General features: G+C 43.1%; 1 protein-coding gene across 1 annotated transcript; it reads right to left on the bottom strand.

Annotated features, from left to right (window-relative positions):
* Nucleotides 1-25: 25 nt before the first annotated feature.
* Nucleotides 26-24136, bottom strand: inpp5jb (inositol polyphosphate-5-phosphatase Jb). Its single transcript, XM_080766689.1, has 13 exons — nucleotides 23724-24136; nucleotides 15742-16490; nucleotides 14296-14403; nucleotides 13928-14036; nucleotides 9977-10093; nucleotides 8108-8283; nucleotides 6918-7029; nucleotides 4214-4323; nucleotides 3895-4096; nucleotides 3657-3794; nucleotides 3425-3508; nucleotides 3221-3325; nucleotides 26-3027 (listed from the first exon to the last, which is right to left on the bottom strand). The coding sequence occupies exons 2-13, from the start codon at nucleotides 16476-16478 to the stop codon at nucleotides 2707-2709; spliced, it is 2319 nt and encodes a 772-aa protein (XP_080622815.1). The 5' UTR covers nucleotides 16479-16490; nucleotides 23724-24136; the 3' UTR covers nucleotides 26-2706.
* Nucleotides 24137-24426: the final 290 nt, after the last annotated feature.

Here is a 24426-nt window from a genome sequence, read left to right as displayed (position 1 = left end):
TTCAGACAAAGGAATTTCCTGAAGTCCTCTCAAACTTTATTGTTTGGTAATTGGTATACAAAGTCACCAGAGTATGCACACACACCATGTGCTAGTAAAAAAAATACAAAATAAAACGCAGTGAGGCAGTCACTGGAAATTGTTCATTATAGAATTCATGGTCATGCATGACCATGTTTATAATGAATGACAGCAAATGGTTTATTATTTGTTATTTCTTGTCCACCAAAACGTATTCCAGAGATTACAAAAAAGCAAACAGTCTAGACAGCACAGATTGAAAGGAAGTAACATTATATTTTCTGTTTGGACCGTACTCTGATGATGGTGAAATGGACAATTAACAGCCTCTTATGTAATCCTCAACACCTGACCCATTGATTCATTAGCAGACAGTTTCATTGATGTCGTCAATAAACTTGAGATAAACACTGCCGACAATAAATCCAGTCAAATCTGAACTGAGTTTACTATTAGGCAGATTGGCAAAAATAACTTCTTTATATATTTTAAAATAGAAAAAAAAACAATAAAATATCAGTGTATAATTTGCTTTGAAATAATTCTCCCTCACTGGCCAGCAGAATTCAGGCTCATCTGAATAAAATATGAAAATAAATACATACAATAATGTAAATATAATTATCTTCTGGCATAGATTGTCATCTATTTTGTATTTCACAACTGTCTTTTACATACATATTGGAATCCATCTTAAACACATAATAATCATACAATAACATTCAATAGCCATAATATCTCATATCAAATATCGACAGTACACATATCCACACTGTAGGAATTGAAGTTACCACTGAATATAGTTGACTACCTATAGTAGGACAAAGTTCATACGACCTACTGAAGCTTATCTTTTGAAACACACACACACACACACACACACACACCACAAAGTTCGAATGATTTTTCTTTTTCAATTAATAATATTGAATAATCATAAATTGCACAATGAAACCAAATCAAATAAGTCTTCTACAAGCAAAATTATCCTGCATTTTCGCTACCTGACATTAATGTTCAGTTGTCCACATTTTTACACTGTCCTTAACATGTTTACCTAACACTTCTCAATAGCCACAAATATAAACAAGAGTCAAAAACAGCACTTTAAACGGCACAAAATCACAGTACCGGAATGTCCAGCAGCAAAACATGCAAACACATTTGCACATCATTCAGTCATTGCTACGTAGCTAGCCACACACACACACACACACACACACACACACACACACACACACCTTAATAAAAAACATACATACAGACATACAAACACAATCACATACTGTACACATACAATGAGGTTAAAGTACAACAGTATACACTGCCCTATGCTAACACTTTTGTTGGTACAAAACGTGTTTTAGGATGGTTTATCAGGTCACAAGCTAACAATCCAACATGTTACTACTAGTGACAACAGTCAGCTAATCACCATAACCCACAGAGAAGGATATGTGGTAGAGAAGGACACAAAGAGAAATAGGTGATATAGGTAAACAATATATAAGGTGATTGGAGAAGAGAAAGTATAGGACAGTGGTAGTATTCTAAAGCTTCAGCAATTACAGCCTATTACCTCAGATGATCATGAGGTCTGAATCATTTTATTACCTCACATCAACACACACAAATGTTTCACCAGGGCAAATTATCACTTTAGGTGTCGACACTTTAACTGTCCCTCTGGTTAAAGGGCAGGAACACTTTGGTGGAGGTTTAGGTTGTGTAGTTAGACTAGAAATTCAAAATAATAGCTCCATTGATTATTCATAATATGCTCCTCATTGACTTACATTGTACAGTGATCTCAAAGTCACTCTTTTAGCCTGTGAACACAATATAGAACATAAAAAAACATTACGGTTTTATTTTTTATAAAAAGGTCAACTTCCTGTTGATTTTGCTATTTTTATTAGGAAGAAAACCCGGACTGGATCCGCAGATCAGTGTTCGTGCCCTCAAACATCATTTTCCAGCATAACACAACGGACATATAAGACTACTAACAGACAGATATCTATATAAAGTCTGCAAATTAAAGGATACTGTGTGAATATTTAAAAAATATCTAATTTATTATTTACCTTGAGCAAATACTTTGGTCCTAGTGGATATTTTTCAGACCAGACTGCTCATTAATTTAGCAGTGGCTACAACTGAAAATACCTTGAAATGTAAGACAGGCTTGAAATTCAGACAGGTTTGATACTATATGTAAGGACTGTTCCCTCCCTGCCTGTGATCTTGTGAGAGCATTTTATCATGCTCACATGTATCTACTGATACAGCCACTTGGTTCGCCAATAAGAAGTTTCAAAATGTGTAGAATGTGAGTATGGAATGCAGCTTTTGAAAAGTAGGCTACTGATCGACCACATTCCTTTGACTGGGATTTGGTACATAGGATTTTAAAGATGATCAATCTGAGGATTTTATCAAGCCAAATGTCAACTCTCTGTGCTATGTGCATTGAAAGGGCAGTCTGGGCAGAAATGTAAAAGGAAAAGGGAAGAGGGTGTCAATTGCTTAGGAAAAATACTCAAGGCAGAGTAAGTTTTCTTAATAAACCAGATTGTTGACTGCAGTCCTGGAAAAAAAGGCATCAGAAATTGTATATTTTCACGTTAAGCTGAAACATACAGTACAGTGCATGTAAGTGAGTGCAGAAGAAGTTGACCTGCATCACAATCCTGAATTCCCAGCCTCAGCATTGGGTTTCTCCAGTTGGGCAGACTCCTGACTGCAGCTGCCCTCTGCTGGGCAAACTGTGGAGTTGTTCTCAGTGGTCGGGGAGGCTTCATCGAGGTTTAGGCCTTTCATTGGAGACTTCACAGGGCTGCTACTGTGACTGCGGCTGCGACTCCGATGGCTGCGGTGCTTGCCCCTTCCGGGGCTGGGACTGCGGGACCCGGTTTTCATGAGGACAACAGTACTGTCGTCCTCGGAGCTGAAATCAGAGCTGTCTGAAGCACTAGCTTCAAGGTCTGCGGAGGGAAGCTGGATCTGACGATGGACAATGAAATAGAGAGGAAAGAGGAACGGTAAGACCAAGGTAGAAAAGTAGATGAGTAAGAGAGACCAAAATATCAGAGGGAAATGATAAATATAATATGTGATTAGAGGAAATAGTCAGATGGGGTCGATAAAATGGAGATAAAACGAACAGGAAAACTGACAACTTGATTATCATGATCACCTGAAATGGCTCCGATACGCCCACAATTGTGTTCATGTTGTTGCTATAGTAACCCAAGATAAAGTCCCCTGAGCCCTTGGGTAACTCCTCCTCTGTAAATGCCACCTGGAAAAGAGGCCAATAAGAGGGGCCATGATTAATCAGATTAATCAGATGCCACAGAAAACGACCACAAAACAAAACGTTGCATTCCTCTGGTCTTACCTGCTGTTCTGGTCGAGGGATATCAGTTTCCTCTTGCTTGGCCCATACATACCCCAGATAGTCCTTGTGGTGTTTGAACCCCACCTAGAGAATCACAGACCAGAAATCGCAGGCATGTACCGTGATTCTTACATTAAATTGATAATGCATCACCAAATCTAGATAATCATTTGCTGAGAGAGTTTCTGTTAAGTATATTCTTAAAAAGAGAGGAGTGCATGAGACTAGTTACCTTGTACAACCCAATCCAATCCCAAGAGCTGCGGGAAAAGTTTGGTGCAGTTTTGAACTTAGCTTTGGCATCTTCAATACTATTCCACTCATCCTCCACCATGAGCGTCACCAGTGGGACGTCCACCTTGTATGGGAACTATACGAGCACATTTACAACAGATCAAATCAATAAAGAAGGTTTAAACATCAGCCAGTCATGTTTACAACATCACAAAGTCCCTTCCTGGATGTCTGACCTGTAGGGTGAAGATGGAAGAGACTGGCTTGTGGTCACTGACAGTGTATTCCATGTGACTACGGTAGCAGTGCTGCAACACCTTGGTTCCGCTGGTCAGCCCTGACATGGAGCTGCGCTTCCCTGCAGTGTGGCCAGTAGGAGCTGTGGCCCTCATGCGCCACAGGATCCTGTCAGTCCATGCTGGCTTTCGTTTCTTAGCGCTGGGCAGGACAGAGAGAGAAAGAAGAAGAGAAAACAAATTACCTAATTTTCCAGTAAATGTTGTATATGAAACGTTGCGTCAGCATGGTTAGACAAAGCAATCTGAATTCACCGACCTTGTATCATATGTATCTGACCCAACATCAAACTTGTATGTGGGTGAGAATTTCAGCGGCCCCTCCAAGAACCCCTCCAGGACAGTCTCACTATCCTTAGCCATGTTCAGCTGCAGCAATGACAGTGACATAGGTTAGAGCACAGTTTCAATGACAGTGACATAGGTTAGACTGAGCACCGTTTCAATGACAGTGACATAGGTTAGACTGAGCACCATTTCAATGACAGTGACATAGGTTAGAGCACAGTTTCAATGACAGTGACATAGGTTAGACTGAGCACCGTTTCATTGACAGTGACATAGGTTAGAGCACCGTTTCAATGACAGTGACATAGGTTAGACTGAGCACCGTTTCAATGACAGTGACATAGGTTAGACTGAGCACCGTTTCAATGACAGTGACATAGGTTAGAGCACCGTTTCAATGACAGTGACATAAGTTAGACTGAGCACCGTTTCAATGACAGTGACATAGGTTAGAGCACCGTTTCAATGACAGTGACATAGGTTAGAGCACCGTTTCAATGACAGTGACATAGGTTAGAGTTAGAGCACCGTTTCAATGACATAGGTTAGAGCAGTGGTAACCAACCTTTTCAAGCCCAAGAGCCCATTTTATTCCCAATTGTAAGCCAAGATCTACCACTAAAACGTGTTAGAAAAAACACTTGTTTTTTTGCTATTTCTGACAGGCTCAATGCATGTGCACACATCCACACAAAGACTAAAGCTTAAATTAGAATAAATACTTATAGTAAGTTATATTATCAATGTCAAATAATATTAAGACAAATTAGAAATAATTAGTATTAGAAATATTTTGTTTCTCATTTCAATGAATATTCACATTGGCAGATGTTCAAATGACATAGGCATAACATGACCATATATATTTGCACAGATATGGTGACATACTCTCAGGGTCAGCCCACCTTTAATGAGACTGCTGTGACTGCACTTTATCTGCAAGCGTTTTGAAATCTGGTTCATATTTAGTGATTGCCAGTCTGAGGGTGTCATTAAGATGTGAGTCAGTCATACGAGTTCTAAACTTGGATTTTATTATTTTCATTTGTGAAAAGGCCATTTCACATAAGTACGTGCAACCAAAGTAGGCATGCAGCTTCAGTGCACACGACACAATCAGGGGATACTTCTCTGCTCACAAGAGACCAAAATTCCTTCTCTTTAGCTCTGACCTGCAGGTGACAGTCACTTACTAATCCAATAATCTCCATTTAAATATCTGAAGTTAATGCAAACACATCCTGCATTTTATCGGACAGCAGTTCAATGACAGTAGGCTCAGTAAAGAGGAAAGGGTTTGATACAAAAGCAGCTACTTGACTCATGCGTTGTACTTCAACAAGTTTTCATATTTCATATTTATCATATTTTTTGCTCTATGTGTGCATGTGTACAGAATTCAAACTGTAGCATTGATTATTGTCACGGACGGAAGTCATTCTTTCCCTTTGCATATGCCCTGGAGTGCACTCGCCTATTAGTTTGCATTGCAGACTGGTATATTCAGTATATTTTTCTCATTTTTATATTTTTGTTGTTGCTACGCACAGTGCGCAGCAGTTGAGGAGAACGCAACTATGCATTCCTTTAAGCAACACAACTTCTGCAGCTGCATCCATATGTTTAGAATTTGCATCAATGATCAAATCCCAATAATAAAAAATATTATAACAACGAACAACGAAAACTGAAGGAGCAGCGGCGCTATCTATCTATCTGTGTCTGCAGCCTGTCACGAGCCCCGTAATGAACGCACGTTGTTCCGTATTTTAATGTCGGGTCGGAGAATAAATACAGTATGAATGACGGCGGGATTTATTTGACAACTCTGTCCTGCTTTCTTCACGAGAAGAGAAGAGCGCTCACAGCTGCTAATATGGTACCTGTCAGTTCGCTTTACGGCTTGTGTAGTGTAGTATGTGAACCTGGGTCTGGGAAGCTCAGAGCTGCAGCCATTGGCTCATGATACGAGCACACGACCAATGGGACAGGTCATTCAGTGTTGCTAAGATACCACCCCTCCCACCACACACGCACACACACCCTTGGACGATGGGGTCTATTCTCAAACTCAGAGCCACAGCGCTCTGCTCAAAATTAATTTGCATGTGACGAGCGGCACTGACATTATTCCAATGGGTCTAACACTTCGCGATCGACTGGAAACGTTCCCGCGATCGACTGGTAGATCGCGAACCCCGGGTTGGTTACCCCTGGGTTAGAGCATCGTTTCAATGACAGTGACATAGGTTAGAGCACCGTTTCAATGAAAAATACAAGGTAGATAAGAAGTAGTGAAAATAGCAGATCTACAAGCAATCACGGAGGATGAGTTGAATATTTCTTACATACACACAAGAACAATCATTGACTGCCCTCGGGTGGTACAAGATCATTATTAATTAATAATAAAACAATAACTAACATTCATTAGACATTCATTATTCACACTGAAGTTATATGCAGGAGAGAATACATTTTACCACCTACGGTACTTGCTGTGACATTGCATAGTAATCACACATGTGTGGTGGGATAGACAGTAGACCAGATAGTCTACTCTCAGACGAAGACCGTATTTGGGAGAATTATTAAATATCATGAGCCAACAAGAAGTCTGAACCGTTTTTGTGTTTGTTTGGGTTTTCTTTCTCACTATTTAGTATTGTTTTTACCTGATCCTTTTCCCACAGCATGGAGAATTTGTTGTTATCAATGGCTGACTTCACCACTTGCATTTCGAGGTCATCAATGCGGAAATTCAGATCCCCAAACCAGAACACCACACTGTGAAAACAGTACAGTAGCAACCACATTACATTTTCTCACCACAAATGAATGAAAGTGCCAGTAAACATGACACATGTGTGGGCGATTATGAATGCATGCATGCAAGAGAGAGAGAGAGAGAGAGAGAGAGAGAAATAAAAGTATGTAACCCTTGTGGGTCTATTTTTTAAATGAATACTGACCCCAAAATGTATATATTTGGCCACGAACGTCAGACACCAATCTGAGATTTTGTAGAGACCCCATAAGAGAAGATTTGTGTTGTTTTGCATGATTTTTGGAATTTCTTGTAGGTCAGCTATTTTCAAATAGCCAAAGTATAGGGCGGGAACCCCTTTTGGTGTTTAAGCATTATGTTATACTTTAGCTATTGAAAAATAGAAGATGTACAAGCTCATAGCGAGCTTGTAGATCTGCTATTTTTGAGAAATCGTGAAAATGTGGTGCAAATCTTTGAATATATATTATTTCAGAGCGAACGGTTTTAACTAAAATCTTTGCTTCTGGGGGGGTCCCTGGCTGGAACAACATATTTTCAGGTGGGGGGTCTGCGGCCAAATACAGATCATTCTGGGGGTCCTTGACGTGAAAAAGGTTTTCACGTCATAGAAACAGGATTTAGAAGCCTTTTTTTTAATCGACCTCAACCCTAAATAGGTTAAACAGATTTTAATGCTATATAAACTAATTTAGCTGGGGACCCCCGCAACCCCCTCAAGGACCCCTAGGGGGTCAGTCTGACTACACACACTAGCTCATTTTTGGCGGGAACCCCTTTTGGCGTTAGCATTATGTTATGCTTTAGCTATTGAAAAATAGCAGATCTACAAGCTCATAGCGCGCCACCAAGTTGCGCGCTACGAGCTTGTAGGTCTGCTATTTTTGAAAAATCTAAGAGCGACTGACATAGAAGACATTTTTTGAATCTGATCTCAGGTCAGAATGAAAACTGTCAGGATGTAGAAGACATTTTTAGAATCTGATCTCAGGTCAGAATGAAAACTGTCAGGATGTAGAAGACATTTTTAGAATCTGATCTCAGGTCAGAATGGGCTAGTGTAGACTGCTGACTCACTCGTGGTCGAGCACCCCAGTGGCAGATTGGCTCTCAAACTGCTGCTGCTGTAGGATACTTTCAAAGTCCTCCATGCGCTGCTCTGAGTTCTCCATGTGCGCTGGCAGGTGGCAGTTTAGGAAGCAGATGGTGTGACCAAACACAGACATGCGAGCACTCACTCCTCCTTTATTCCCCTACAAAAAGGGATAAACAGATGAAAGGAGCGGGAATAATAATATAATAATAAAGAGAGTCAGAGTGTAAAGGGTGGAAAGAGACAGGATTATTTTTGAAATATTTATTTAGGATTCCTTAGAAGCATTTGGATATTACTGATTATCTCTCTTGAAAGATTCAGCTAACAGCAGCATCTGTCAGCACTACTAATGTTATTGTTAGTAACCCCCCTCCTTTTTTATCGAATGGTTTCCAAGATTGTATTAAATAAAATCACACACGTGAAGTGAGGGGTGCTCTTATCATCATACTGCACATCATTCCGTACTCCAATCTAATCACCACAAATGTCATTCCGGCCAATCACAATTTGCGGCCTCAGTTTTGCCTTCAATGTTTGTGTTTGCACACTTTTGTCTTCAATGTTTGTGTTTACACAAACACTCAAAGCTGGACATAAATACATTTGTAAATTCTGAGGGCCACCTGTGTCTAGCTGCGTGCGTGAAAACACAAACTTTGTCCCTAACAAACATTAAATGCCATTGATAATGAATGGCCAGTTTTGAGTATTTGTGTAAACACAAACAATGTGTAACAAACATTGAAGACAAAGGTAAGCATGCAAATTCTAATTGACCAGAATGAGATGATGTATGATGATTTACAATGATAAGAGCGCCCCTCACTTCACACTGGTGTGATTTCTGAGTGGTGCAGCCACTCCAATGCCCAGCTTTGTCTGTCCCTGTGCACCTATGTATGTATGTATGTTTAGGGTACCAACAGGGTACCCTAAAGGGTTGCACCACTCACTTCAGACAGGTCTGATTTGAAAGAATGAATGATTAAAATATGTTTTAAATTATAATATGTGGCAATAAGAGAAGAACAGCAAAACATATCTTGCATGTAGGAGTGGTTTCACAGTGTGACCCCATGGCTGTAATGGGAGAGCTGTCTGAAGACAGGAAGTGTACACATACACCAAGGACCAGTGAATCATTCACAAAATAAATATTTAACGACAGGTTTTCAGTGTGTAGGGTTAGACAATAAGAGTAGAGTAGATTTCCTCCCTCTGCTCTGACCCACTGAATTACTTGAGACATCATGGCAGAAAGGCAAATTTGCAGAATGTACTGCTGATGTCCATCATTGTCAATACACAGAGGACAACAGACAGACTTAGCCCGATTGCACATATACTTCTGTGGAGGTGACCCTTATGGGTCCAGTTTCACTTGCAGTAGATAGCCTATACTTCAGCAGAAAATGCATATAGACAGACTCCCACTGTTACATTGATTCTAGATTGTGTCATTTTCTATCAACGAAGTGTTAAAACAAACCACTTCTCAAAGAGCTCAAGAATCTAGAGTAAGTTGAGGAAATTATCAGAGAAGCAACGGGTTGTGTTGCAGCAGTCAATAGTTGGAACCAACCCCTCTCTGTTCATTCCATTCAATTAGAGCACCACCTTCTGGCCAGCAGATGTAACAGACATCCCTGACAGTAGTGAGTAAAAAGGTGTCCTAAAACAACCCATGACACGTTACATAATAAATACAAGAGTATTACCTTTCTGGTTGTACAAGGTTTGTTGATAGATAATGTTGCTGACCAAGAAAGCCCTCTGCCAAACCCTCTATGTATGCCTTGCATAGCTCAGTAACAGTTTAAAGAAAAGGGTGACAGTAGGTTTCTCACCCAGTAACCCCCCAGGCCTGTGCGGGTGGTTTCGGTCTGGACTTCTCGGAGGAAGGGAAGATGGTAGTATTTAGCAAACACCAGCAGCAAAACGCCTTGCATCCGCTGGGATACCACCTGAGAAACAGACACAGCACCATAGAGACCATAACAGTGTCAGAGACAAAGATGAAGGAAGGAAAATAGACAGAGACAGACGACAGTCAACGAGGAATAAAGAGGGAACAAGAATAGAAAGCAGAGTAATGTGACTGCTGCTATGTGTATTCTTAATACAGTACACGTACAGGGTATACTAGGTATAGTGCCACCAGAACTGATGGTATTATTTTGGAGAAAGTAGTCAAATTGATTTTTTAAAATGCAAATATGAGCATCTGTTTATCTGATGTCAGTGTTAGGGCCAGACCGAGATATTGGTCATTATTTGACCTTTTGGAAAAGTGACAATGGCAATTATGCAGCCTATGAGTAGTTAAAAAAAAACGTTAAAAAGATATCTGATCTACAAGCTCACACTGTGTCACATCTTGTTAATAGGGGTTAGATATTGGTCATTATTTGACCTTTTTGAAAAGTGACAATGGCAATTATGCAGCCTATGAGTAGTTTAAAAAAAACATTAAAAAGATATCTGATCTACAAGCTCACACCGTGTCACATCTTGTTAATAGGGGTTAAGTTGTTAAACAAAATAAATGTACTTGTTTGCTTGTTCATTGTATGATTACAGTTAAATGTTCTTTCTCTTCCATGCCTGTACACAGCTAGGGTGGTTCCCTGCTTTCCCCTTCTGAGGTGTCACACAATTAATCACAATTATTTGTATGACAATCAATCATCAAGTAAAATGTCATGATTGTGACAACCTTACCAACAAGGCAACTAAAGGCCACCCCATAGCTTAAAGACATGATTCAACCCTACAACCCTTCCTGCTCACTTAGATCAGCCTACACAGGATTGTTGCCCAAGTATTCCCTAAAACAACGCACATGTTCCAGACCTAGACTCTTCTTCCTAATGGCTCCCAAATTGTGGAGTAAATTCCCCATTGCAGTCAGAACTGCAGAAAGACTCATTCCCAATGTTCTGCTGTAGTCTGAAGACTCATCTATTCAGACTCTACTTCACCACCAGCATTTCAAAATGTCTCCTTGATGCTACCCATGGTATCCAAACACCTTCATTGTTCTCTCTGTACTCTACTTATGCGAGTACTTATTTACTGTGGTTTATTGACTAGAGCTCATCATGTGTACTCTACTTATTCCGATTATGCACTGGATAAGAGCGTCTGCTAAGTGCCTGAATTGTAAATTGTGCACTTTTTTTTTTTTTAATTATTAAAAATATTTCCAATATAGAGAACGGCATTGGACCCAAAACTCTGGCATTGGTTGTTGGGCTCTGGTCAGTGTTTCTATAAGCAAATAGTCAGAGCTGCACACCACAGCACACTGCCTGTCCATCTCTGCTGCTCTGTCAGCTCTCTCTCCCACCCTCTCCCTCTCGCTCTCCCTCTTTTGCATTTCTATTGTGCCCTGCAGGATGCTGTGGCCCAGCTCTCCCGCTGTTTTGCATGATGCACTGAACATAAAGGAGGCCACAGCTAGAGGTCCACCCTGAACATAAAGGAGGCCACAGCTAGAGGTTCACCCTGAACATAAAGGAGGCCACAGCTAGAGGTCCACCCTGAACATAAAGGAGGCCACAGCTAGCGGTCCACCCTGAACATAAAGGAGGCCACAGCTAGAGGTTCACCCTGAACATAAAGGAGGCCACAGCTAGAGGTCCACCCTGAACATAAAGGAGGCCACAGCTAGAGGTCCACCCTGAACATAAAGGAGGCCACAGCTAGAGGTCCACCCTGAACATAAAGGAGGCCACAGCTAGCGGTCCACCCTGGCTGTCTAAACAGGAAGCACATTTAAGGAGGAAACATGATGCATGAATTGACAGTCCTGGGGATGACAACAATTCCCACACTGCATCCATTTGTCTTGGCTTTGTGTCAGACCATCTCTCCTTTTATACATCCTTAACATTTGTCTTTTATTTCATGTTACATAATGTGTGTGTGTGTGTGTGTGTGTGTGTGTGTGTGTGTGTGTGTGTGTGTGTGTGTGTGTGTGTGTATGTGTGTGTGTGTGTGTGTGTGTGTGTGTGTGTGTGTGTGTGTGTGTGTGCAGTGTTATGGCTCAACTGTACAAGGAGACAGGCATAGAAGCGAGAGAGGACATGTCAGATATTGTGCTAAAATAAAACCCCATCCCCCAACCACAGGTCTTGGAGGCCTAATCACACTTGCTGTGTGGGGGCACACATCACACGTGAGAGAAGAACCTCTCGTTTGTATACTCACTAGCTATTTGGATGATTTGGTTGCGTAACAGTATCCACTGAACCATAAACTGGGCTGACCTGCGGTATTTGTGCTTGTGTGAGGAATGAGAAAATGAGCATAAGAGAGGGGGTGTGTGTGTGTGTGTGTGTGTGTGTGTGTGTGTGTGTGTGTGTGTGTGTGTGTGTGTGTGTGTGTGTGTGTGTGTGTGCGTGCGTGCATATGTGCACATGCTTTCTAGTATGTTTGCACACAGTAGGCAGTACACACATGAGATGCTTATGAGAAGGTTTAAGCTAGTCAAGCAGGCCAACAGAGAGCCGGAGGACAGCATCAGTGTCACGGTCAGAGGTCCATCAACACCACGTATCAATGTGATCCAAAAATAAAACAGCACTCAGAGGGTGTCTCTTGTCTGCCTCTCAGCTGATTCATTCTTAGAATCACTACTTCAACACAGACAAACACTTAGATATGCACACACACCCACACACACTAAATGGCATGAATGGACAGAAACGGAATGTTAAATCGATTAAATCTAAGGGAAATTCCCCTGACCAATACAGTTGGGAGTATTCTGCTGTGTAGGATGCTTGGTGAGGCTTCCAACAAAATAGAAAGATAAGTCATCTGATTTATAAACCAACAAAAAAAGGTGTGTGTGTGTATATAACATAAAACGTAGGTGTGAGGGCTGCATAGCGGCCCAAACTCCAGATGTGATATAAAAGTCGCACCCGTGTACATCATACATCATAGGATGCATGTATTAGATTTTTTATTAACACATTTTAATTAGTTAGTATTTATAAAATTATTTTGTATTGTAACTATAAAGTTTAATGTATTTATTTATTTATTTAAAAATTTTGCGGCTTACGCCTTTTATTGGTTTTTTGAAGGGACAGACAGTAGGCTGACAGTAAACGGGAGAGAGATGGGGGAAGACATGCAGTAAAGGCCGTGTCGGGCTCGGGAGTCGAACCTGCGGCACACTGCGACTGGATTACCAGTCGGGTGCCCAGACGGTTACGCCACCGCCTGGGCAATGTATTTATTTTTATATTAAATCATCACAAAAGTCATTCCGGCCAATCATTTTTAGCGTCTTCACTTTTCTGCCCTCACTTTTATCTTCAATGTGTACTTTTCTCAGCCAATCAAATCATCGCTATTGGGTGATCAACCAATCATCAGCCTATGTTTGTGTTCACACAGACCCGGAAAGCTGGGCATAGGAGGGGCTAGCGCCCCTCAAAAAGAAAATATGAAAAGAAAAGAAAGAAATGTTCTTGTTGAATACTACTGGATTATTCATTAAGCTGTAAAATGCAGGTAGACTGATATACAGACAAAAATAGAGTCTCACTGCATGTTATGAGCTAGCTCAACAGTGGCAGATAATAGATAAACCAACATGACATGGTTGTTTAAGCACTATGCCTGCAAATATATAACACAATCACATGCTCTGTAAATCATGAGAACCAAAACAGCAGCAGAAAGCAATGCTCACTCATTTAACACTCGTAATGTGCGAATAGTTTTAACTTATGAATATGTATTTGTGTATTACTGTATACTATAGTTAAACCATTACTGACCAGCACGTAACCGAAGGGGCTGAGGCGCTCCATGCAGGCATCGCTCCACTGGTCTGTAAAGAGGACATCTTTCAGCCGTTTGTTAATCATAGAATTCACTTCTTGTAACCTTGAAGAAAAACAACAACACACCACGACGCACAAATAGTCAATATTGCGGAAGCAGACAGGGAAATTGAAAATAGAGTGGGCACTGATAAAGTAATGGCAACTGTGAAGAAAGTAGCTGTACGGAATCAATGTAGTTCAACACCGTATATCAGTGAAATGGACCACAGTGGAGGACAGAAGGAGGAAATGAGGAATTGGAACATCTGGCTTTTATGAGGAAACAGCTGGCTGGCCATCAACATAAACAAAACACTCACCCGATGATGTACATATCTGTGTTTCCATCACCTATATTCAAGCCAAGCAACGTGGTGAGGTCATCAGGTGGCATGGCAGAGCCCACATTCCAAGTGATCAAGTGCAACCTGTGAAAGGCGAAGTTGAATGCATCCCTTGATTTAGCTATACATATCTATGACATCATTCAGATTTTATGTACAGTATATAAAATGCTGAGTAAATAAAGGTGAGTCCATGTTATCCCGGACTACTCATGGAATATATACTATACATTACATAGATAGCCTATTTCATATACTGTAAGTGTAGACTCAACGTGCTTCGTGGCCCTATTAAAACTGTTTAGTAGCCAAAAACGTCAAGACGTCTAATTGCCTATTAAGTAATGGATGCCACAGGCGTCAAGACGTCTCTCCCTTTTTTTCCCCCATACTGTATGGCTGCCATACTGCCATGTCCATATATGAAGATCACGACACTGACCTCATCTAACCCTGGATAACCATACATGGAGAAGACCGGATCATCACCTAGATCTGCATATACAGTATGGAGCCGGCCAGCAACTCTAAATCTGACCTCAAACCTTAGATCTCCATATATGGAGCTGACCTGATCTGACATTCCATATGTTGATCTGACCTCATCAAACCCTGTACACTCAAGACACACTCAATATATGGCCAGTACAGAATTCATTCCATGTTGATCTCGCCCCCCATGCCAAAGGGCCAGCGCTCGCCCAGCAGTCTGCCGTCTGCCATCACCCAGGCGGATGCGTGCACGCGACATTTGACCTAATTTCTCCTTTCATTGTCGATGGCAAATATGAGACGTGTGGGGACAAGATGACGTACATTTTCCCTTCATTGTCAATGGCATTTAATGTTTGTGTTGCGGACATTTTGTGGGGACAAAAGCTGTATATACATAGGAGGGGCTAATGCCCCTCAAAAATGTCGGTTAATTCAGAATCTAGTTTTGAAATCATATATTCCATAAGCACATTTCTGATAGTGTGTGCACGCAAACACAACCTTTTCCTACACAAACATTAAATGCCATTGACAATGAATGGACAATTTTGAGTGTTTGTGGTAACACAAACATTGAAGACGAAGGTGAGGAAGCTAATGATGATGTGTGGTGATAAGAAAAATCACACAGGTGGGATTTTTACCAATTTATGTGACTGTCAGATGAACATACTCAGTGGCAATAGGACTTACAACCTGGTCAGTGCCAGTCACACTTGAATGAATCTCTACATTAACTCATCTACTACACTTTCTTTCCCAGTTTACTTGGATCTCATCATATCATATTTAAATACAGTATTATCAACTTTCTGTCCCTCAGTTGTCTGGAAATGAAACTTTCTGAGATGCATATAATGACACATTATAGGCATGTGTAAAAAAATATGGTGAACCCAAAATAATATGCCATAATATAGAACTTGCCTGAAGTCTTCCACTGTTTGGGCCGGTGTGTCTGCAGTACCTGCCACAGAGAAGGCCCTCTGAGCATGGGAGGTGAGGTGGGAAGGTAGGGGCCTGGAAAGCGGTGGTTGTGGAACTGAAGCAGCCCGGCTTACAGGATGGTGGCCTGGGCCTTTAGGGCCAGACTTCACATTGGCCACAGTGGGCACTCCACTCCTCTCCAAGGGTTTCTCTGCCGCCGGGTGCAGGGGCTTGGAACGACTGGGTGCGGCCCCATCAGGAACGGATTGGTCCTCGTTGGCCACCGGTGGAGGTTCAGGTTTGGGCTCAGAAACATCCACAGAGTCCTCTACTCTGGGGATTCTCTGAGGCCGTGGGGGCCGGCCCGGGGCAGCAGGCTGGACAGGAGGCTGGGCAGCAGGCTGGACAGGAGGCTGGGCAGGAGGCTGGGCAGGAGGCTGGGCAGGAGGCTGGGCAGGAAGCTGGGCAGGAGGCTGGGCAGGAGGCTGGGCAGGAGGCTGGGCAGCAGGCTGGACAGGAGGCTGGGCAGGAGGCTGGACAGGAGGCTGGGCAGGAGGCTGGACAGGAGGCTGGGCAGGAGGCTGGACAGGAGGCTGGGCAGGAAGCTGGGCAGGAGCGGGACTGTTGGCTGGTGCCTCTGTACCTGGAGGCAGCACTTCAGTGACTGTTGAAACTTCTGGTGCTCCAGATGGGCCGTCAGCTTGTATCTGGCTTTGGCTCTTATCACCTAGATCCATTTCCTAAAATATCTGTAACAGAGAAATCAATTGGCACATTTAGGCAGAGATATCTGATATAATTTATATATTTTTGAGGGGCGCTAGCCCCATCCTATGCCCAGCTTTGAGTGTTTGTGTAAACACAAACATTGAAGGTAAAAGTGTGTAAACACTAAACACAAACATTGAAGACAAAAGTGAGGACACAAATTGTGATTGGCTGGAATGAGATGATGTATGTCTGATGATAAGAGCGCCCCTCACTTCACACGGGTGTGATTTTTATATATACATTTTGTTATGTCTAAACCTAACAAAATATTATTTTAATAGCTGAGTAGTAAATATTAGCTATCAACAACTACAAGAAAGAACCCATGTGATTAAACCATCACGCATGAATCAATGCTACAATGTTCAGTAAACCCATGAAGCAGGTGAAAATATAGCAGCAAACAAATATCACAACAGAATAAAGTAAGTGAAAACGTATTGTCTCTTACCAAATAATCTGCGAGGCAGTGTATTTAAATGACCAGGAAAATAAATCCCAGAAAAGAATCCAAGAAAATACATTTTATTTTCTGGGATTTATTTTCCTGTTTAATAGTCTAATAAATCAATCTATAATCCAAAATATCCAGCAATCCAAAAGACAAATACTAACAGACAAACAGAAGAAAAAAAAATGTTTAAGCTACAATATTCCCACAATAACACTTATCTCCCCTGTGCCTGAATTTGTTTCCCACTGAGAACAAGATCATAATCATAATCATCAGCAAGATGAGATGACTCTTGCTATAATTGTCTCCACCAGGCGACAGAGTATGTGAGGGGGAGAGAGTATGTTTTGCACTCCGTCCGTCCGTCCGTTACCAGCTATTCTCCGGCACTGTTAACCTGGTCGATGCCAAACTTTGCACACACACTCCCTGGATGCCAACGATGAACCTCTGCCCCAGAACGGCCTGTTATAGCCTGTTATATGGCAGGTGGATTTTTCCAAAACACATTTTTGGAACAAAATGCCTCAAATCATCCAATTGCCATCAAAGGCGTAAGAAGAAATGGCACCCCTTTCACATTGGCCTATTATAGCGCCACCAGGAGGCCACAACCTGACCTGACCTGGCCTGGTGACGACCTGTGCCCCGAGGGGCACTTTTTCTAGTTGTGCACTGAAGCGCCATGCGAATGTGGTCTACTGAAAGGAGAAATGAACATGCACACTCTCCTTCATCCTTCATCAGGATCCTGATGAGTTATAGGCCAAAATGTGAATTGGCCAGTGGAAAGCATGGACAGTTCCACAGTGATCTGTCCAGCGGCGCCTGTGATTAACTGCTAACAGACAAACACACAGGAATGGAAACAAAAAATCCCTCGCCCTTCTGCCTTTCGCCTGGCGGGGATAATGAAAGAATAATAGTCTGGGAAGAAAAGTTGTTGGGGAGAAGTGAAGGAGATCTGCATAGTTTAAAGGAGGAAAACAATAGCCTGTCAAAAAAATGGAGAGAATTAGTGGACAGCACCCACTTCACCATGTTATTCAACCTTTCTTACACTTCACACCTCCTGTAGCTCTTGGACCATTTCATAAATATATAAAATAAACAGAAAGCTTATCAGCCTCTCTATTATGCCAAAGCTACTTGCGACTCTGCTGTAACCACGGAGATGCTTAGTCAGTTCATATCAGCTCAGAACACCTGCCAGTAGTGCTGCACGATTCTTGCTCAAATGTGAATCTCGATTTTCCTCCACAAGACATGGATTCTCATAATATCCATGAAAATATGTATACAAAAATACATAAACAAAAGCATAAGAGTAACTCAAATGAATTGGACAGCCAACTAGTGCTGCACGATTCGTCACGATTCTTCACAAAATGAGATTGCATAGGTGTCGATCTTTTGGTTATATGTGTGGGTTATTGTGGCATCAAAACAGACCAATCCTGCAAACTTTGGAAGCCATAAGCACTTAGGGGATGGAATATGGAAAATCGGACAGATCCGTGTTGATCACATGACTATAGAGATACTGTACTGATTTACATGATTTTAGAACAAAACCTGCTGTAATAGTAATATCACAAAATGTATTTTGTTGCTTCCAACTGTGCACACACACTCCCTAGATGCCAGGGCAGAACCTCTGTGTGCACAGTTGGCAGCAACCAGGCTAGCAGTGCCAGAGATTAGCTGTACAGAGACAGACGGACGGGGTGCAAAACATACTCTCTCGCCATGCCTTCGGCCTGGCAGAGACAATGATGTGATTACAAAAGGGATACACTCAGCAATAAATGTAAATATTTCCACAGTCTAGCCCTATCACATCTTTCCATCTTGTGGGCAAAGGTCAAGGAAGCACTCAGCAAGCAGCTGACTTCAAAGACTTCAAGGCACACCACAGTCATAAAGATGAAGTTATACAGTATACTCTGTTGTTACTTAGTAATACTCCTGTTACTTAACAATTTTAAATAATCAGTAACACCCCCCCCCCCCCCCCCACTCTCAGAGATGTGCATGACAACTCCAGATCAGTTGGTCAGTGGTGGTGGAGGAAACATGGACAGGAGATCCATGGCCAAAACAGACATAATGTGCAGTTAAACCTGCACAATATGTCAGTAGTGGGAGAGCCCTGGAGGCGATGAAAAAAATTGAGCTTGCATAAATATTCACATGACCTTCAAAAGATAGGGCCATGAGTCCATGACCTTCATGTAGAAAAGGATTGCTGCCGATTCCAGGAGGACAGCGCTGGTCACATGTGCCCAGCTAGTAACATGCTGGTCTATTTGTGGACCAATAGCTTGGTGCCCTGCCTCTGTGTGTGTAGTGTGTCGCTATAGCCCATGTATGGTATTTCTGTGGAGGATTGGGAGGAGGGTAGGTGGGCGACTTGTCACACGTGGGAGTGGGTGGGTGCAAAACGAGGGAAGAGAGTGAGCTAGACAAGACAGACACTTTCAGTCACAGCTCTCTGTATCTTTTCCAAATTGATCCTCGCTCATTTCCCTCTGGCACTGTTTTCCTGAGCCTTAATCCTCTTCTCTCTCTTCTCTCCACTTTTCTGTCATCTTTCTCTCTCCCTCTCTCTGCAAAATGTCCCCAATTTTCATTCGTAAGAGACTTGCTCGCCCTTGCCATTATTGCCCTGTCAAGGATTAACTCTTCTTATATTTCACCACTGTTTGTGTGTTCTTTCCTATAAAACGACATACCTTTCCCTATCAACTGAAATGGCGCACACAAATCTCAAATTGTAAACACAAACCTAAAATAATTATTTTTGCCTGCCTCTCTCACAGTCTCATTTCCCCTCCACATCTCTTCTGTGCTTTGAAGTGGTCAGTGGTGGTGCACTGACGTGTTCTGTATTGTTTCCTTCAGCCAACCACATCAGCCACAATTAGTGACGTCCCAATGGTTGCTGCTGTCACAACAGCAAGAGATAGATCATTATCAGTGGTAGTGGCTTTGTGTGTGTGTGTGTGTGTGTGTGTGTGTGTGTGTGTGTGTGTGTGTGTGTGTGTGTGTGTGTGTGTGAGAGAGAGAGAGAGAGAGAGAGAGAGAGAGAGAGAGAGGGGGGGGGAGACAGAGTGAGAGAATGTGTGAGAGAGCTACAGTAGGGACAAAAACTGCTGAAGCAGCTGTATGACATCCCTAGGATTACAGAAGGTGGAGATGACAGTGAAAGAAAACTATCCATCCATCCATCCATCTTCACCCGCTTATCTGTAGTCGGGTTGCAGGGGCAACAGCTCCACCAGAGAGCTCCAAACTTCTTCCCTCTCCAGAACAACATTAGTAACTTCCTCCTGGGGGATCCCGAGGCAATGTGATTCCTCCAACAGTGCCTTGGTCTGCCCTAGCCTAAGATTTAGACTCTCGTAGATGTATTTATCGATTCTGACATTTTCAATCTACGAGAGTCTAAGCCTTCATTACCAATGGGTCAGATGATTTTTTCCCCCGGACAGTTTGAGTTATGTTAGTACGCACGTACGCACAGAGAGTTGGTGCATTTATAGATATATACAGAGCAGCTTATACACATTTGTTTTCCCCGCAAACAAGGATAAGTAGAATCTTTTATAACCACCAGCATCTCTCTCTCTGCTCATGCTGCACCCGTGCGCACTGCTGCGCATATCTCAATGGAAATATATATTGCTGGTTTTGCAGGACTAAACAATAAAATTGCGGGATGGTGCGGAACTAAATTGGACTTAATTTTTGTTTGCAAGCGTGATCGGCGGACAGGTGGTCACTGCAGGCAGGCAAAGAATTAAATCATGGCCTGGGCAGTGGCTCAGCGGTACAGGCACCGTGGCCGAGTCTGGCAGTGTCGGGTTCGACTCCCGAACCCGGCGGCCTTTACTGCATGTCACCCCCCCATATATCTCCCCCATTTCCTGTTAGCCTACTGTCTGTCCCTCTATAAAAAAAATAAGAAAAAAATAAAAAAACATTACAAAAAAAAAAAATTGGCCAGGATGGCCAGAGAGACGGCAACCTGGGGCTGGTGGTGAGGGTTGGCAACCTGGGGCTGGTGGTGAGGGTTGGCAGCCTGGGGCTGGTGGGGAGGGTTGGCAGCCTGGGGCTGGTGGTGAGGGTTGGCAGCCTGGGGCTGGTGGTGAGGGTTGGCAGCCTGGGGCTGGTGGTGAGGGTTGGCAGCCTGGGGCTGGTGGTGAGGGTTGGCAACCTGGGGCTGGTGGTGAGGGTTGGCAGCCTGGGGCTGGTGGTGAGGGTTGGCAACCTGGGGCTGGTGGTGAGGGTTGGCAACCTGGGGCTGGTGGTGAGGGTTGGGGAGCTGGTGGTGAGGGTTGGCAACCTGGGGCTGGTGGTGAGGGTTGGGGAGCTGGTGGTGAGGGTTGGCAACCTGGGGCTGGTGGTGAGGGTTGGCAGCCTGGGGCTGGTGGTGAGGGTTGGGGAGCTGGTGGTGAGGGTTGGCAGCCTGGGGCTGGTGGTGAGGGTTGGCAACCTGGGGCTGGTGGTGAGGGTTGTGGAGCTGGTGGTGAGGGTTGGCAACCTGGGGCTGGTGGTGAGGGTTGGCAGCCTGGGGCTGGTGGTGAGGGTTGGCAACCGGGGGCTGGTGGTGAGGGTTGGCAACCTGGGGCTGGTGGTGAGGGTTGGCAACCTGGGGCTGGTGGTGAGGGTTGGCAACCTGGGGCTGGTGGTGAGGGTTGGCAGCCCAAACCACTTTCTCCGTGAGGAGGAACCAAAAGCTTGTATGGTGCCGAGGCTGGCTGAGATGTGTACTGTTCAGTGGCAACGACGACGGAACGCACAGGATTCTGCACTTCTGGTCAGAAGAAGGCAGAGCCAGGCCCAGACGCCCACAGCGCCTGGAGCCTCTTTTGTGTCGCTAACATCTCATCAGCCATCTTGCCTAGCTCTCAAAAGACAGTGGGGGCTGTACCATGCCACTACTTGGACACAGTTCTGATCAGTCTTGGTTGGGTCGCCTGAAACACCCAACAATTCATCCAGTTTACAACACTGATGTGTCCAAGTTTGTCCATCAGTAATGTTTAATTTACCAATTAACCCAATCCCTCCTGTTACACTAGGCGGAATCGTGAGGCCAGTGCCAGTCAAATGCGCAAAATACCACAGTAGACAAAGAGATCCCAGATCAACCAGGAAGTGTGGCCCCCCTAATATTGTATTCATAGGAGACCATTAGGCTGTGGTAGACGGCCTAATGGTAGTTGTTTTCGGCCGGGGATGTAAGAAGAGAGAATAAAAACCTTCCAAACACTGGATTTTGGCTCATTTGGAGCAGAAAAAAGGACAAATAAGCGTGCACGGGCGTGCATGTCGGATCCGTATGTAGGCTGTCTAATGTGACTAACGTTCTTGGCATACATTCGTGCAACAAAAGTGAAAACAGGCCAATTATACACTATTTTGTTTTACTTGCATTTAAATCAAGGCCAACCAGGGCATCCTGGAGAGTATTAAAAGCAAGCTGCAGGTTCTTAACGGCAACCTCAACTGAATCTGCAACACAATATAAAACTGCGTCGACCGCGTAAAGATGGGATTGACAATCCTTCAGGTGTGATTATTCTTTTTAAAGAATAACATTTTGTGAGTAACTTTGGCATCGTATTATGTTATATAGTTACTAGTGTTTGGCTGGTGTTGCATGAAGGACGGGTACTTGCAAATTGCAATGCATAAAGAGCAATGACTGGTGAAACAAAAAATGACTGGTAGCTCAGCTGAATGAGGACAGCAGCAGTAAATATCTGGCCTATTTATGCTCTTGTCCTGTTTCAAGGACAATTTCTGGTGGGAAACAGATGAAGGTCAATTTAATTCAGTATTTTGCCATCAGATGTTATCTCAGACGTGTGTGTGTGTGTGTGTGTGTGTGTGTGTGTGTGTGTGTGTGTGTGTGTGTGTGTGTGTGTGTGTGTGTGTGTGTGTGTGTGCATGCATGCACGCTGGATAGATAGGGCAAAGAAGGGTCTGACTGTGTGTACAATACATCTCTTATATCAGTTGTGGTGTGTGTGTATGTGGTAAATTAGGTACAAAATATTATTTCCACATAGAAACCTCCAAAACACATGGTATAAATGGTAATGGTAAGGTATACCATATGGTACAGTATAAACACTCCTATAATAGAGATCATTCACTCACTGCTCCTTGTCAATATAGTGTAGAGTTGTAGACAAGTAAATGTAGTTGTTGACAAAGATATCACTGACGTTACGTTAACGTAGCTACAGTCTAGCCTATTACTCATCCAAAAGGATACAGTAAAAATAGATGCAATACAATTCAATGTATTCAAAATGCATTATCATCTTCCTTATGCTAAAGGTCATACTGTATGGTCGGTCACACTCACAACTAAATGATGCCCTGTCTGTTTTAAGACATAAACAAAACACGTCTCTCTCTATCTTTCTCACACTCACACACTCTCTCACACACTCTCTCACACACACACACACACACACACACACACACACACACACACACACACACACAGTGGTGTACTAATGTCGGATGTCCTGCTGATCTGTGTGACCCAGTCTGTGTACTGTAGTCTGTCACAAATGACTGGGAGCAAGCTTCCTGTCACGTAATTACCTTGACTGACATTATGGCATAGTTCACACTTCACACAGCCATGTTTCCTTTTGACATATTCCAAATAATGACATTTAGCACTATTATTTAAAACCACCACAGAAATGTATTATTTTGCCCGTCTTGTTACCTCTGTTTAGAAGATGACTGATGTAACACCTTTGCTGTCCTGCGGATGAAAAGCCCCGAGATATTATATAGCACAGCTCAGAGCTCAGCTTCTTATGAGGAATGGATGAAATGTTTCGGAGCTCCCAGCAAAAATGTCACAACAGTGAAGTTGCCACAGCCCCTTTCCAAACGAAACCATCGGCGTCCACTACCAGACCCTTCCTCCACACTGTCGATGTCACAGTGAGCAGGTTACTGGCTGAACTGGAGACAGATTACGAGCGCTACATTTCAAAACATGTCTGTCATCCACTCTTTCCTTCACCGCAGAGCTTAAATCCTTCAAAGACCCACGGAAGACGGAACTGAGCTTCAATAACAATGCAGCTTCTCTTTTAACTCGTGCCCTTCAAATTAAGAAGTCACATCTATGACTATGGCTGGGATTGTGGGATCGTTTCCGTACGCGAATCATTCACCGCTCCACTTCAGTTGATTTACTAGTCAAAATATCATGGGAATCCGCAACAGTGCTGCCCCCCAGGGGTCGATGTTGTGAAGTGCGTAGCCTATCATCATGGCAACCGTGAAGGTTATGCTACACAATCTTGAGGGTTGAAACTGTGTTGGCCATGAATGATGGTCATGATGTGTCATGTCACGTGCTGTCAACGGTTAAATTGAATATTATTGAGAGCTATATTGAGCTTGCCTTGTTCATA

This window comes from Protomyctophum bolini (genome assembly GCF_963924005.1).
Source record: "Protomyctophum bolini genome assembly, chromosome: 6".
NCBI lineage: Eukaryota > Metazoa > Chordata > Actinopteri > Myctophiformes > Myctophidae > Protomyctophum > Protomyctophum bolini.
This window is presented reverse-complemented; position numbering and strand designations above follow the sequence as displayed.